The sequence below is a fragment of the Nipponia nippon genome, unplaced genomic scaffold (assembly GCF_047370975.1).
Source record: "Nipponia nippon isolate SJK-2023a ecotype South Korea unplaced genomic scaffold, ASM4737097v1 scaffold_4, whole genome shotgun sequence".
Lineage (NCBI taxonomy): Eukaryota > Metazoa > Chordata > Aves > Pelecaniformes > Threskiornithidae > Nipponia > Nipponia nippon.
The window spans coordinates 61,849,207-61,865,977 of record NW_028262358.1 but is presented as its reverse complement, the minus strand read 5'-3'; the positions used below and the strand labels follow the sequence as shown (position 1 = coordinate 61,865,977).

The 16,771-nt window shown below is 45.0% G+C and overlaps 1 protein-coding gene across 7 annotated transcripts in view; it reads right to left on the bottom strand.

Moving 5' to 3' along the window:
• The window catches only part of NHSL1 (NHS like 1), a 184,107-nt gene that overhangs the window by 78,761 nt on the left and 88,575 nt on the right, over positions 1-16,771 (bottom strand). Inside the window, exon 1 of one of the 7 annotated variants that reach the window (XM_087776220.1) lies at positions 13,312-13,359. The exons of the other annotated variants lie outside the window; for them this stretch is intronic. Coding sequence (XP_087632346.1) covers positions 13,312-13,327 — 16 coding nt within the window. The 5' untranslated portion in view covers positions 13,328-13,359. Of the gene's footprint in view, positions 1-13,311; positions 13,360-16,771 lie in introns of those variants that run through there. 7 annotated transcript variants of the gene reach the window in all.

Below are 16,771 nucleotides of genomic sequence, written 5' to 3'. Positions count from 1 at the left end.
ACTGTGACTAACTTGGGGATTACAAGAAACAAAATTAAAAAAAAAAAAGAAAACATTAGCCCTTTTATTAGACAAGCATATATGCTCCTGAGCTCTGAGAACAGCAATGATACTGATGACTTACTACACGCAGGAGTTTAAAAAGCATATAGGATATACCTAATGGGGGTTTGCTCAGGGGGTTTGCAATCACAAAGCATGGTCACATCAGTCCTACTCTGGTACTAAGATAATCTTTATAAATATGCTACATAAGAAATGGTATCATCAGTCTTTATGTACAATCTGTAGATCCTCTGGAGAGAAGGCAAATGGCAGCATGCACAATGTAGTGAAATAACGGCACTTTTATGAACACCATGCACAACAAAACCATCAACTGAAGTAATTTCTGGTGCAAGCCCAACAGCCACATTGGAAATTAAAGAGAGCTTGTAGAAATCCACAGGGATAAACTCTGCCCTAATTAGACAGCGATTCTATTTTTAGCAGCGATGGGTTGATGTATTCTGGGCTTTTTGGCTGATCAGCTGGAGGTTTTAAATTGTACCTAAACAGTTATTTTTAAGACAAGCAAGAAAAAAATATTTATACGTAAAACGTATTTCATTGGACCCATATAGCATTAACTAAGCCTTAAAATAATACTCTCAGAGAGAAAGTATCCTCCCTTCACAGATGGACAGCTTGCGACACAGCAAGAACGAGGACGAGCCCGTTGCGGCGGAGCACTCCAGCATCCTTGGGAACTGGCAACAGCCAAATCCGACATGGGATGCCCTGCTCTCCTGGCCCGTGTGTGTACCTTCCCTCTTTCTTGTGCGTTAATTTAATGTCTCTGAAGTCTTAACTCATGTTCCTTAAACACACATACAGCAGACAAAAGCCAAAGAATTTCAAAACGAAGGAGGGAAAAAAAAGAAAACAACCAACCTTGAGGTATTGTAATTTGCTTTTAAACTGAATATGAATCTCTCAAAGAGGAAGCGAGCAGGAGGTATCAGCTTTATAGTGCTTAAAGCAAGCCCAACATTTGACGAGCTCGTACAGTTCTGACAGACATCAGGGCACAGGGGAGATGGAAGGGACCCGGGCGGGGAGGCAGGCACCGCTGCCAGGATGCACACAAAGCTTCACGATGCTCCAAAAAGCTCTCGCCATGTGACCATCTTCACATTCTCCAGTGTTAGCTCTATCCCCAACTATTTTCATGGATGTATTTTTATCATATGCTTGCGATCACATAGCATCTATCACAAGCTTTTAACTTTTTTTTTAAAGGACATACGTAGTAAGGCATGCGCGGCTTAAAGAGCTCGACTGGCATGACATCTAAAAGCAGTCCTCGCAATCAAATACGCTTTGTAAAAAGCTACAGCAAGTGTTGCTGGCAATTGTGTGCCTAACAAACTGGATGCAAACCCCTGAATGCTGGGGCATTTGGCTAATTTAATTCCTGGTACCCAAATAGCCAGGCCTAGATTCAAAGCGCCATCCTTAGGCAAACCTCAGCCCTCTGCAGGGACACTAAATCTGCAAACCATTCGATACAGCAGGCATCCATAAAACACAACAGAAAACACCAACACCAACAACAAAAATAAAAATATAAACAAACTAAAAGGATTGTGAGGAATCGATGCCTTGGTGGAAAGCAAAAAAAATCTTTACAAACCCTCCTGATGTAAGTTTCTTGCTTTCTGCCATGCTCCAGCACCTACAGCCCTACTAGCAAAACAGCTCCTCTGGTTTTGTGCTCACTGTAAGCTCAGAATTAACACCCTTCCCATTAAAACCACGCAGAGATTGCTGCACATACTTTTGGTATCTTTGTTTCCATCAACAGCCTTTTTCTGTCTCTTCATATACAAATCTCTTCTGCTGACAGTGGGGGAGAATCTTTTCTTACTACCTGGAACAGCCTCCCTGTATCTACCCGCCACATCAACTCTGAACCTACCCATTACCCTCTCTTTTATATCTTAATTTGATTTTTCCTTTGCTGTTATGTAATAGCCCTCTGCAATTATTTTTAACCCAGTAAGTATTTTGATACACAGCACATATGTAAGACACCAGAGGAGAAAAACACGCTTTGCATTACATTATTGGCAGTCCCTGGAAACTTAAAAATACACTTCTGTGTTCTAATTATTCATCTTTACTTTCAATTAGGAAGCCTTCTTAAGAGCAACAAGCAATGTCATATGTTTGATATTAACTCTTGATCACTGCTTTGCAATATTTAAACAAGAAAGCAAATAAAGCCAGCTGCATAAGCAGCAGGTAACTCAGAAAAGTCTTTCTGTGCCTTTCCGTTTTAGCTCTGTTGCCATACAAAAAGAAAGATAAAGTATTTTGGTTGGTGCATTCTGTGAACCAGACCACCTTCAGGAAGGGGGTGACGGACATTTGAGACAGAAGACAGAGCCGCTAGCGAGACAGAAGCAATTTGCTATTACTGCCGGTAGTTGAAAGAGAAGCTATTCTTGCTGCCTTACTCCAGGGGTTGGGTCCCACGCATCTGCTGATCCTTCCGAGAACACGGAGCAAAAGATGGTGCTGCCAAAAGCCGGGGGAGAAGGCAGCTTCCAGTCTGGAGCCACAACGGATGGCAGCGCCGGTAACGCTGGTACACCCACGCACCCCGCGAGCAAAGGAGTCACATCTCTACCAGCTTATTTTACAACTAATACTAAATGGCAATTCAGACAGAGTTGGGTAGGATTACCCGTTTCAGGTCTGCTCATTAAACTCATTACCATGGTAACAGGGAGAGAAAGAAGTCGTCTCCCCACTCCTATTTTCTCTCACAATTCCTTTAATGGATTTAAAAGCCTGAAGAGGGAAGCACGTTCCTGATACAGAGCAGCAGTGACCTCCCTGCCACCCAAGCGGCTCACTGGAAGAGTCCACACGCAGTGGGATTTTCAATACAAAACCCAAAGCAACTCACACTACTTGACAAAAGCCACCGTCGAAAAACAGCCTTCAGTCAGAAGGCTACAGCATCCTAGCCCTCCTCCTTCTGGAGGGGATGCTCTGCTGAGGCTGCCTTCTCTTCACGTACACCACCACCGCTGTCAAAAACGCAGTGCCACCTCCTGGACATGCACGTTCCCGGGAAGGCCTGCTTCGGCCAGGTGCGTAACGGAGAGCCAGGAGGGTTTTCAAGAGTAAAACGACAAAAATGATTGAAAGAATTCAAATCCGTATCGAGAGATTTCATTATTTTTAGTGGGTACTTCTACAAACGGTTTGTTTTTACAGGGCCAGAGTGCTTCGATGAGTGCCCTATAAAGAACTGCTTTTAAGCTCCGTGTAGGAAAGAAAAAAAGTGGAACTCAGTTTTACTAACAGAGCGCTGCCTCAGGGTATAGTAAAAAAAAAAAAAAAAAAGTCTTGAGATGTCAGAAGATGAGCTGATCTGTTGCTCACCCATTTTAGGCAGAAACCAGGAGGTAATACCCACCGCGGCAAGGTCACGACTTTCCACTCTGCAGGGCGCAACACCCAACATCGAAGAGCATCAGTCAGCTGCTGCCAGGCAGAGGCGTTTTTTCACTCTTTTTCAGACCACAGAGCAGCAGCTAATACATTAGACACAAAAACATTACAACATAATGCAACAATAATAAAACATCAATGAAGGAGCAAGAATGACAAACCTAATTGTCATAAAAATAAGAAATTCAATGGTCGTGTTTTTCAATTTGCAGCCTGAAAGGGTCTACCTGCCTATCGGCACACATTTCAGCCGCACGTCAGCTCAACTCGGGGATGCTGCTTTTGGCACGACCCTGGCCACCTCCGCATCCCATGCCACCGGTTTCCATCGCAGGCGCAGGGACCTCACACAACTACTTCACGCTACAGATTCCTCTCTCTTCTGTCAGGCTACGTGCCAGTGTAGACATAGCTTCTCCTAATCACTGCTGTGTGCTTAAGATAAGGGAGTTTTATTATTTCTAAATGCACAACCAATGAAAAAAGTAACCTTGTCACACACTTCTGTCAGCGGCCTAAGGAAAGGTTGTATCTCAGCAAAGAGAAGTACGTTAAAAGAACTAAAACAATACTTTATCTCAAATATCATCAGATTAACCTGGAACGGTTCAGTACTAAATTGTTAATCTGAAGTGTCACACTTACTTGAAAATCATATTTATGCAAGATAACCCAGTTAGCACTAGCTTCTTAGGAATTATGGCTAAATACAGCCCACCTACTTTCCAACAGGTCACATAAAGGCTTTTTAAAAAGAGTAAGTAAACTCTTGGATTTACAGATCACAGCAGAGGAATGCATCAAATTCCATTAGAAAGAGTAATGACAAAAATATGCACCCATTGCCATGGAAAAGATTAAGCTAATGAGGAGCTGTACAAAGTAGCACTATTTCAATCCAAAACAAAGTCACACCCTAGGAAGAATTTTCTTCTTGAGTCCTGAATCAATAATATATCCATATGATGTGTAAACTTTTTAATACCAATTATATAGCCTTCATTTTTACAGAAAATTCATATTGACTTGTCACTTTTGTATCTCTAACAACAAACTTTCTGGACTGCTTTTTCATGCAGAATACAAAGTTATTGAAGTCAACTGTTCTTACAATATCCGATTTTCCAACAAAATGATTGAATGCAGGTGCTATAGCTGCTACGCAGCCTACCAGTGCCCTTCTTTCTTGGTATCTGGAGTTACTGCTCTGTAAAAAATACAAGTCAAATGGGCAAACTTCACAAAATCAACTGGAAAGAGCTGCCATCTGTATACATGCCACAGTAAGCACACAAATTAATAGATCAAAATAAGAAATGAAATGAATCCTGAATTTCCAAGCAATATTCTTGAAAATAGGTCTCCCTTCTGATTACCCTCCCTACATACCAACATTGTGTCAGAGAAGGATCTCCTCTGCAACAACCCTGAGTGAGCAATGCAAAATGCCTTGGCTATGGCAAGGCTCATATCAAAGCCTTGTCCTATCAACTAGGACATGGAAAATTTATGTAATTCTTCAAATCTATACTTCTGTTAATTTCAGAATTCCGTATTTTGACAAGAATACATCGTCCTCAGGCTACTGGATCAAGATAAATTTGAAGCTGAACAGATCATTATAAACTTTTTTCTTCTTGAAAAGAGTCACTCAGCCTTTACATGTATTTTGCACTACACTTTTTTTTTTTTTTTTTTTAAAGAAAAACGACAGTAAAGCCACACAAATCAGGATGACAATTCAAGAACTGGTTTCAAAATTTTAGCAGAAAAGTAAAATTATTTTTAACTGATTTGAAAACAAATCCTTTAAAAAGAGAAGCAATAAGTAATCAGAGCAACCTCTGCACGGGAGACAACCACAAGAAACCCTTAAAGACCTTCAGGGTGCAGCTACCAGCTGTTTGGCCCAACAAGGTGGGACACCTCTCACCACAGCAATGCGCTGGACTCCACGAGGCAGGGGCACTGCCCTCGCCAGCCACGCTGCTCCAGAGCATGCACTGACTCATAACGATACACACGGATGCGCTGAACATCCAGAAAAATAAGGCTTGGAAAAGAATCAAAAACTGTCTTCCAAATATCCCTTAGGCAGGAAAAACAGCGTTTCATTTCTTCTATTCCTAAATATATTCTTGGCCTCAATCCTGCCAAGGAGTGCTGTTGCCATCTCAAGTCTCGCCACAGCTGCAGAGGGGAAGAGAGCTGAGCGAGGCGTACCGCCGTGCCACGGCAAGGGTTCTTCCGAAACCTTCAGAAGGTAACAAAGAAACAAACTGACACCTTTTTTAACTCACTTTTCCGAAAAGGGAAGGTGAACAAAAGTGACCTTGCTCCTCAAAGCACAGCCATATAACAGGCAGGAGAAAGAACGTATTTCATTTTTTAAATTCTAATTAAGGTACTAAGCACATATTCCTTCTCCTAATTTGACAGCCACCTTTACTCCAGCACTCTGCCTGTAAGGAGAGAAGTTTAACACCAAACCTTGCATCCTTCTTCCTCAAGATGGACTCAGTGTTCCCACTATCTGCTGTTTTCCAGCACGGTTTGCATGGGGAAGGGCACCTATCCACAGGGTGCTGCACAAAGGATGGTTCCTGGTTGCCAGTAACTACAAAAACCTCGTTGTGATCTTGAATTCATCTGAGGTATGAAACCGAGACAACAAAAAGCAAACCTGACCGACTAAAGAAGGGTGCATTTGTGCATTCAGACGGTGGAAAGCTTTTCTCCTATTTATTTAACACAAACCTCCCTGCAAATTAAGCCTTCAGGCAAAAGCATCCAACTGGTTGACCTCAATAATCAAGGGAGAAAAAACCTGGGTTTTCCTCATTACTTAAGCGTCACGCTTCTTTATCCCACGTAAGCATGTTAAAGATGCAGTGATTCTTTTAAGGCTAAAAGACACACAAAATAGTCCAAGACATTGTGAGTGAGGTGCAGACAGAAAGCACATCCCCCTCCTAAAAGGCAGGATCCGCCGTTGCTGAAGATACTTTTGCTTCAGCACCACAAGTATTAGTCCTTGTCTTCACTATGGGATGTGGCTAAAATTCCTGTTTTATCTTTGCTTCAGCAGCTATTGATGGGTTTAAATTAAAATGGGGATGGATCAAAAAATCAGAAACGGAAAGGGGCCAGGATGCTGCGCTGCAAAGAGCAGCTTTCCAACAGGTCTCTGGATGAGGAGGATTCACGGGCCAAGAAAAGACCTTATAACAAGCAGCCTACCGTGAGACACGGCAGTATCTCACTACGTACGTAACTACGGTGCGTCCCAGGAAAAGAGCAAGAGAAAACTGAAGGGCATCAGCGAGGTCCAAAGCCCCTGTGAGAGCTGATCTGTAAGAGAAAACTTCCAAGGCGAGTGCAGCACCCCCTGCGCCAGAAGAGGACAGGCAAAGCCCAGCGGTCCCGAGCAGGCCGGGCTCGCGGGGGGATTTCTGCCTGAGCTCGCGGGGGTATTTCTGCCTGAGCAGTCCCTGTTGCTCAGCCTCAAGGGAAGGATGGGGCGCGCCGGGCACACCTGCGAGCCAGCCTGATGCCGGAGGACCTGCAGCACACCCTGCTCCTCGGCCTGCCTTTCCCTGCAGCCAGCCTCCAGTGAAGCGGAACAGAATAAAGAGAAACTTCAGAAGCTGCAATTACGTATTTAAAGGGATAATTCTTCCTGGCCTTCACAGGAGGACCAACAGATGCACTTAAACATGGGATGACTACAACATACACACAGTACAAATGCAATCCTGTCCCCAAGTCTCCATGTAGCCCGGCAGCCCCCTGTCAAAAACTTCCCTTACCAGCTCCAGAAATTCTGACTTAAACTCTCCCAAAACTTATCAAGAACCATCTTAAAAACACTTCTTTGTCCGCATTATCCTGTTTGGAAGTCTGTTCCACAACTTCCCTCCTCGGATGGTTTTGGACCTTTTAATGTCTGACTTCAATTAATTCAGAACGCACTCATAACCATTCATCTTCTGCCAATACTCTCCTTGGACTTCAACAGGTTTCCTCCCTCCTTGTGGTATTTACCTCCCAAGCTACCAGCTAGACTAAATAAGCCGTGCCTTTGTAATCCCTCATACGACCAGCAATTAAGTTTAAAATATTTTAAAGTCTGAAGGTCCAGATAAGTTACACAAGAGCTTCAAATGCCAAAAACATTTTCTGAATGTTTTTAAATAGAGCTAGAAAAAAGTGGGATGCTCTAGAGGACTGGAAGTCAGACAACGCTGGGATAGTATTAGAAAAAGATGCCTGGGGTAATTATAGACTGTTTTACCAGCCATTAACCACAGGCAAGATCACAGCTGTGACAGGGCTCTGAATAAAGAATTAATAAAATTTCTATCTCTTAATACCAGGCAATGTGCTTTCACAGGGAACGGGTCTCCCATTTGACAAAGGTTTATGGCATTTCCCCAGACCTAACAGCAGTCTTCTGCACAAATGCTGGGGGGAGCAGCCAATGTAGCAGAGCGACAAACATAGACAGTACAACTCTGGTAATGCAATACTTAAACAATGTGAAATCATTACTATGCTTAAACCACTGAAAAATGTATGAAGATATTTATAGGTTCCAAGTGTGAGCATGCTGTTTCAAAGACCACTTCAACATGAAATTCTTTCAATGCTTACGAATCCAATCAGCTGTGCATGCTACTTTTTACATCTGTTTTAATATTCTCTAGCCTGCACGTTTTTACTGTTTAAAATTAAGCGTTGGCTTCTTGCTGCAATTTGACAGAAATTCACTGCCTTCTGCTACTTGCTTTGCATAGCGATCGCCATCTGCATTGTACTCGCAAGCCCTCCAAATGATGGAGGGGGTTAACAGATATTGTTTAAAAGCAAACATTAGCAGGTCAAGGAAACCAGCAGATGATCTTTCTACCTATGATTCATTTACCAACAGGCCCTCTTCAGGATTGCAGTGCTGTGCGAAATGTGCAAACGGCTCCTGTTGCAGCCTGCAGTAAAGAACCAGATGTGGAGCAGAAAGGCAGAGAGTGCATTAAATGCTCACATGACAGTAAAAATAGTGTCTAAGGAAAAGCTGTGTGTTAATTATACAGTTGTGACAGTAGACAAGTCAATTTGCATACTCTTAAAGACTGAACGCCACCTGAGTAAACTAATGGACTACAACCATCAAGTGTTTTTGTCTGTGTGCATTTACACTGCACTGTGTTTGAAAAGCACAAGCTGAATTCAAGTACCGAAAGCTAGGCACATACAGAGGTCTATCCTGACCTCCACATTTCCAGTCATCAGCTAAAGATTTACTGAAAGAGAGGTTCAATACTAACTGATTTCACAGCGGAATGTGTACGACTTGCCTTGTCACCACACCACTTTAGGGCGAAAGCCCCGCGTGCCCTGGGAAAGGCTGGCGTACCTGCCGGAAGAGATTTTTATCTAATGCCTGATTACGTTCACCCTGCTTCACCCACTGCCAATCGGCCTTCGTAAAAATTTAACGGAAAAAATAGGTGCCCACACCCTGTTCTATGACCAAAAAAAGGAAAGCAAAACCACAGCGAACAATAGGCATTCATTCTGCAGGTTCTGTGCCCGTGCCATTTGGTGGTCTCCTCAGAAACGGTCGAAAGAGGGGAACAACATGCTCACACAATGTGGTGGACAAATGTATTTACCAGCAATCTCTGAATTGCAGAAACAAGAGCTGGGGTACGCCACTCTCCCCCGGTGGGTCGGCATGGCAGAAATACTCTCTGAGGTTTCCACTTGCCCCCTCTGCAGCAAACAGAGCCAAGAAACAAGTGCGGTAGGCAGTGCGGGCACGGCCACAGCTCAGCCACCCAGGCACTCAGCTGCCTTCAGAAATTCACTTTGCTTTTACGTATGCTGCCCCCCCTTCCAATATATTTCGATTGTAAATTCATCCAAGCAGAAACAGTGTTTTACTTGGTGCTCAAGTACAACATTAAACAACAGGACCGTAGCCGTAGGTGGAACAGTTGAATGACACGTGTAGAAGTACACGGGGATCTTCAATATTTCTGAGCACCTGGCTGACTTCAGTGAGAATGTTATTATCCAGACCTATAATATTCCTTTCGTTATGTTCAGTTTCATTCCGTACTTCCAGGCACGGTTCGAAGCAATTCCCATTCACTGCCGCCTGACAGAGAGGCCGGTCCTGTGCCAGATGCTGTCAGCCGCGGGCATCTCTTTCCCCACCTCTGTACCCCTCCTTCCTTCAGTGTGAGATAATGAAGTTGTCATTTAACCAACAAAACCTTCAAACTTTAAGCAGTCTTAAACACTAAAATCTCTTTAGTAATTAAGTAAAAACGGATTTTTTTCCACAGCACGCGAATACACCGTGTTTGACAGAGCTCCCCGTGGCCCTCCTGGCACGTCAGGGATTCACACAGGTGTAGCTGCGTACATGCCCATTCGGCCGACGGAGCGAGCAAGCGGCAGGCCCCAGCTGCGCCCGAGATGAACCAGGCAGCCAGTCACTTGAGTGGGGATAGGAAAATCGGCAGCAAAAAGAAGAGACTGGAAAAAGCACAGCAGAAAGATTAACTCTGTAAGATACAGGAGAAATGAAGAAAAATAGCCGAGCTCTTTTTTCAGAAGTAGATTTTTTTTAACTCGAAGTCATATGCTTGATACTTAATTCTCATTTGTTTGTACTAATTCTGCGTTTGTTCAAACTGCTTTTATCTTTTGAAGACTTGCAGATAAGAAATGTCCTCAAAGTTACTTACCCTATTAAAATAATGCATATCATATAAAAAACAACTACAAGAAGAATGGGTCTGACTCACGAGTCCCATTGTGATTACACACAACTGAGACAGAAATAAAAAAAAACTGAAACGAAGTCAGAGGAACAAATGCCACACAATTAATCTTAGGCTTAAACTAAACTGACTAAATTCTGCTGGGAATCTTCACTTTGACAAATTCCTCCATTTAGGTTACTGCATGTCCCCTCCCTCATTTTGGCCTGCTGTTAGACACACAAAAAAGTAAAGCTTTAAACAGAAAGGAAAAAAAAAAAAGGCAACTTGTACAAATTTTTGCTTGCCTAGTTCAACTTGGAAAATGCATTTGTTTAAAGACATCAGAGAAAATCTGTTTCTGATTTCAAACATTGGATATTTTATGAGAACATTGCCAAGAAAGGAATCCAAGGAATGTCCTTACACGCACAGAACACACAAGACAACTGGTGAGCAGCCCTGTGATCTTTTACAAAAAATAAATAAAAAAAAAAATCTGCATTTCTAGCATGGAACCCTTCTCCAGGGAGCAAGCAGCACATGCCTGGGATTTTTCATGGATAGCTTCTATCATAACTTCTTACTATTATTAGTATAAAAGACTTCCCTCTCAAATCCACAGCTGTAAGACAAGCAAGGATGGAAAATAGTTCCCAAGTGCAGGCAAGCAGTAAGCACACAAGCTTGGTTTACAGCGTTTCTTGGCACTATTCTCTTTCTACAAAAGCTATGAAGGAAAGAGAAACTCTAGGCAAATATTACAGAAACATGAGCTCATTTTTCAGCACATGCCAATGAACTGGCTCACGACCCTTCTAGGAATTAATGCTTTTACAAGAAAATTTACTTAAATCTTCCATTGGTACCTCTTCAGTCCAGAAGATCAATAACAAGCATGTAACATCAAGCACACAGCACTGCCTCTGCTGCAGATGCCCAATTTCGATCAATCACCGACACAACTCGTGTTTCACACGACGGGCGTCACCTCAAGGGCTGTGCTGAAGAATTGAGCGGTGTGAGGGCCACCTGGCGCTGGAGAGCTTGGGCCAGCCTGCGAGCACGAGACGCTGGGTCGCCCACCGTGCACGGGCAGAGGTGCCCAGCTCTGACCACCTCTTTTCCCCAAGCGTCTTAACGGGCAGCTGGGAAGGGCACGGCGACAAGAGGCTCCATGCTGACGGTACGGACTATCGTACGGCAAACAGAAACACCAACCTCAAAAAAGAAAAAATTAGAGGCAGCAGGCCCCTAGAGCTCATGGGGACCAAGTCTGAAAGCAGGGATTTCATCACCGATCCGACGCACACCCAGCACATCCACACCCACCGAACACACTGACTCAGTCCCTATGCAAACCTGGGACTGATTCACCTGATGAAGAGTGCTCGCCGGATCAGACCGAGAAAACACCGCGGGAGCTGGTGGCCAGGGCAGCGCCTAAACAACTACACCGCTTCTTCCTGAGCCTGCACAAGCCAGCACCTGAAAGGCAAATGTGCTGCGCGGTTTCAAAGGCAAACAAATCCTCCTCCCTATGCAGGCTACCACCAAGTCAGTAAAAGGACGGGCGTGTAATGGTTTCACTCCTTTGCATGTTAAGGTCAAAAAAAAAAAGATCAACGATAACACCCCGGGTGATTTAATTTTATTATACAAGACAAAAAACTGCTTCTGTACATTTGCTGCACATATGACATCTCTGAAAACTTTACTCCTTGCTTCATTTTCAATCAGGTGCTCTAGACTACAGAAGCCTCAGTCGTCTTAGCTGCCTGGTTACCCACCTCACTTAAAAACCTTTTACCTGTTATACTCTTTGCTTAAATAGCAACTTCTATCCTGTATGTCTAAGTTAATGCTTTAACAAAAAGTTTAATCTTTCATTGTTTCTAAATTCCAGTGATCTGTTCACCTGTCGTGAATTGAAAACCTCTTGTGCAGTTAAAAAATGTAAATAGGGCAGGTTTTCGACTTTGTACACTGCAACAATTTCACTTAAGATAAATTGCTACATAGCAAATTCTGTTGTACAATTCTTTAAGGTTTTCTCTAGAAACACTGATTCACTATGACATTTGCAGGAAAGAAACTTTTTTCCTGCCTTTTTTAATTTATGGTTGGCAACTGTACCAAGACCCTCAGTGGGGACTTTGCACAAATAAATTCATTAGCAGAGTAAAAGCAGTCAACGTTTTGAAGCAATGTAGAGAGAAGAGCAAAATATTCTGAGCAAGCATTGATAAGCACTCAAGTATTTAACTTGATTTCTGTTCTTTCCCAGGCAAAGTATCTTTCTTACAACTCCTAAATCTTTCCTTACAACAGCTCTCTGGTGTCAGCTTTCGATGACTGCGCTTTAGTAAGAAGAGAAGCAGTAATATCGATTTTTAATTAAAACAGAAATATGGACGTTAAGCAAAAACAGTAAGGTTTTGCTAACCGTGGTTTTCAGAACCACTTTCTTAGGAAGTCCAATTAATAAGAGGAAATAAAAATCCCTTTGGACGTAAAAACTCCTACTGCCCTGACAGCTCTGCGCCACCTCCAAACGAGAGCGAGCATCCCCCGGCGGAGCAGCGGGAGTTTCCACGCTTGCACCCGCAGCACGGCAGCAGGACCCGTCCTCCGCCCCGCTCCCGGCGCGCTTCACCCCAAGGGGGGCAAAACCCAGTACGGGCAGACAGACTCCCGGGGCAGCACCAGCAGTGAGGATGCCCCAGGCCGTAAGCCACCGCCACCGAAGCTCCCGCCACGCCAGGCCCCGCAGGCACACCCCCGCCCGGCCGCCCGGCCTTTTGTCTGTCCGGACAGCTGTCCTGCGCCTTCCCGCGGAGCCGCGCCGGGCAGCCACCTCCCGCGCCCTGCCCGCCGGAACAAAAGGAACAAACGCACAAGGCGCGCTCACCCACACACGGAATAGGCTTTTTTTTTTTTTTTTTTTAGGATTACATTTCAATTCTAAACTCCCTCCTCCGGCAGACGAAGAGGACACGACGGCGCGGGCTCCCCGCCGGCGCGGCACCCTCACCTTTCAGGCAGAACATCCCGCGGCCGCCCCAGGCGGGGCCCTGCCTCCGGCCGCCGCACCCCGCGCTGCCCGCCCCGGCGCAGCCGCTCCCGGGGCCAGCCCGCCTGCTCCCCGGGCCAGCCCGCCTGCTCCCCGGGCCAGCCCAGCTGCCCCCGGGGCCAGCCCATCCCACGGCGGAGCGGGGCCCGGGCCCGCTCTCCCACCCGCCGGGCTCCCGCCGCAGCGCCCACGCCTCCCCTCGCCCCGCTCCCCACCTCCCCTCGCCCCCCCGAAGCACAACGCCTCTTACAAAGGCGACCGCCGGTCCCCTCCGGGGCGGCCCCAGCAGCCCCCGGCCCGAGGGCAATGGTGTTGGCTCATCTGTCAGCAATTTTCACCGCCGTGGATTCAGCTTATGGGCATCAACGGGTCAGCGTTAGAGAAAGACATTGCTTTAATCAACTGTTCGTTATGAATTACTAACTCTGCTCTTTGTGAATTTTTTTTTTTCTTTTTGTGGTTCTGGAATATATGTCTGGTCTCTTTTCAGAAAGTGCTTTGTTTGTACAGTTTTCTATTTCATCTATACATATAAGCTTAATTAATAAACAAAAATCTTACAAGTGTGTCTCAACACTCAAGCTGGAGAAAATGCTTATTTTTTTTAATACCATATATTCCTTTCTGTGCACCTTAAGACTGCTTCCCCAGCTCAACACCACAAATGTTGAGGCTAAAAAGATTTCTTACATACACTCTATTTCTGCAGAGCAGACCTTCAGGAAGAGAAGTACACAACCTTGTAAGCATTTTATTTTATACGGGTCACAAAGAGCTGCCACCAGCACTGTGCTTATTGGTGATATTTGGGTCTAAAGGCAGCTCTGTTGCATTGACTTTCACAGCGCCTGCCCTTGCACAGCAAATACAAGAACCCTGGAGCAAGGTAGGGGTCAGGGTGACAACCGAGAATTGCAACTGTCTGCAAATGCATGAGTCCTAAAATCCTCCCTGCAAAGCCAAATTAAAATAAAGAACACATGCAAATGCATCTTATCTTTGGGCGGAGCTCCAGAAAAAACCCTGGTCCAGACACCTTGAAAACGGTAGTTTAGACCCCAGATGAAGCAGCCCTAATGAGATGCTGAGTACCGTTAGCCGTACTTAGATCTTAAAGTATCACATTTCAGGTATCTGTCGTCATGTAAGAAAAGTTACTTCATTTCAGAGTGGGCTAAGAGCAGGCTGCTGCGGCAGAAAAGTGGAGACGTTACAGTGGAGTAACTCAAAATCCAGAAACAGAATTTATATAGCTTAGCCTGCCTTTTCTCTTTTAAATCCTGCTAGAACGGGTACAGACTAATGCCAAGATTTCCTTACGCTCTGGGAAGCAAAGGGCCCGTTCCCCTTAATTCCATTTTCTGGTGCTCCAGGCACACACGCGCTATTTCCTACCATAACTCTTCAGAGGGCTCCAGGAATAAACACTTCATGGAGGCAAAATAAACAAAAATCTATTGTAGCTAGAGGAAGATTACTTGGATGCCAGAGGGATTTTAAGGTTCAATCTTGTTAAATCTACTCATTAATTACCTGGAAGGGGAAGTAAGCAGCGCATCAGTGACAGTCACCGGGGACTGAGAGCAGCTGCGAACGCGCCACTGGGGACTGAGAAACAGCACGACGGATTCTAGGGGAATCACAAGCACAAGTAGAAAAATGCGAAAAAGAGACAAAACCAACAGTCGATTCTGCACACAGGCAGCGGGAAAAACTGTCAGTAAAACAAGGAAGAGGAAGCCAACTACGGAACAATAATATTGTCTGAGAAATTGGACACAGCTTAGAGGCAACGGGGTATTAAAGTGCTGGAAAGTCAGAAGTTGCTCTGGGCCGTAACACCGGCGGCACGTAGCGCCCTGGGAGGGTTTGGGCCAGCGTCCCTTCCTCGGGGGATGCCCTCCGTCCCGCTCACCAGCTCCCTCTCCCACCCTTGCCAGGGGGAGAGCAGAGGAGCCTGAATGGGATCCCCACCTTCCTGATGCCCACTGGGAAAGAGGGAATGCTTCCAAAAAAAATATAATAAATAAATGAAATTAAAATCCACATATTTGGGAAGGGAGCAGAATTACCAGGCCCCGGACAGACATAAAGCAGTCCAGCATCTATCTCCACCCCTTTTTTAGTGTGTCAGGACTCTATGAATGTCCCAAAGACCCATGAGCCGCTTTACAAGTGGCAAAACTAAGGAAGCCTGGCATCCCACTGAGTGCCTCAAAGGTGGCGGACGTGCTGGCTAGGAAGGCAGGAGGTCCAAACGATGTCCTTCTCTGGCCTGGGCGTTTGCAGCAACTGGACAGGTGCCTGGACCCTCTCTTGCAGCTGTGACACTTGCAGGACGTCACACCTGGTCCTGACTCCGAGCTCCATCAGGGAATCGGTTCTCCGACTCCCTACATCTCATTTTGCTCCCTGTGACAGCAGGGAACCAGGCTTCCCCATTGTACCAGGGTGAACTCTATGGAAATAACATGGAAATATCTTCCAACGCTCAAATTACCAAGTATACTGATTGTATAAAGCATTACACGTCAAGCTGCATGTGAAGGGACGGCTACAAGTGTGAAGCGCTGCCGCCAGAACATATCCCGCCACATCTGCCCCAGGAAGGGAGAAGCAGAGGAGATAATGCCAGCTGCCATCGCCACCTCTCACGGAGGCACTGTTCCTACGGACTGGATGCTAAATAGACTGGCTCCATAGAGGAGACCACGACAGACACGGAGAATTGTGCATGTACATCCATGTTTAATAAGGACTGGTCATGGTCTTCTAAATAGAAATGCTTTAACCACATGAAGTCAGGAATTTTGACTCTCCAAACTGTGTTATTCATTCTCTCCCTGACTCTCAAGTCACTGAAATCTCTATCAGCTCTCGCATAACAACAAGAAGAAATACGCCACTGTCATTTTTCCCTTGCTGAAAACGTATCACTAGCGCCATTTCTCTTAGCTGCCCTAACCTGAAAATGCAACAGGATGAAGGGAAATAAATTTAGGAAAAATCTGTATATACTTGCACCATTTTTGGATACTAAAGATTGTACCATTAAAATGAGCATGGAAGAAAATGCAGCTCAGACCTGCCCAACTCACGGAAAAAAGATGAGGATTTAGGCTGTTTCTGTCTTGCTTCACGTGTTGCTGTGCAGCAAAGCGCATCCCGATTCGACTGCCAGCTAGCAGGGCTGTTGCGACGCCTAATCAAATCCTTCTTCCTTTTAGAACCAACGTGATTTGGGGAGATGTACGCTTTTGATACCCTGGATGGGTGCCAACTATCGAAAGAGATTTTTTTTTTTCTAAATCTTTAATCATTCTGACACATTTCCCTTTCAAACTGTGCATAAAACACACAAACAAACAAAAAAAAAACCCACCCTGAAAAACTATCCAAAGAAAACAGCTGGAGTAAAAAT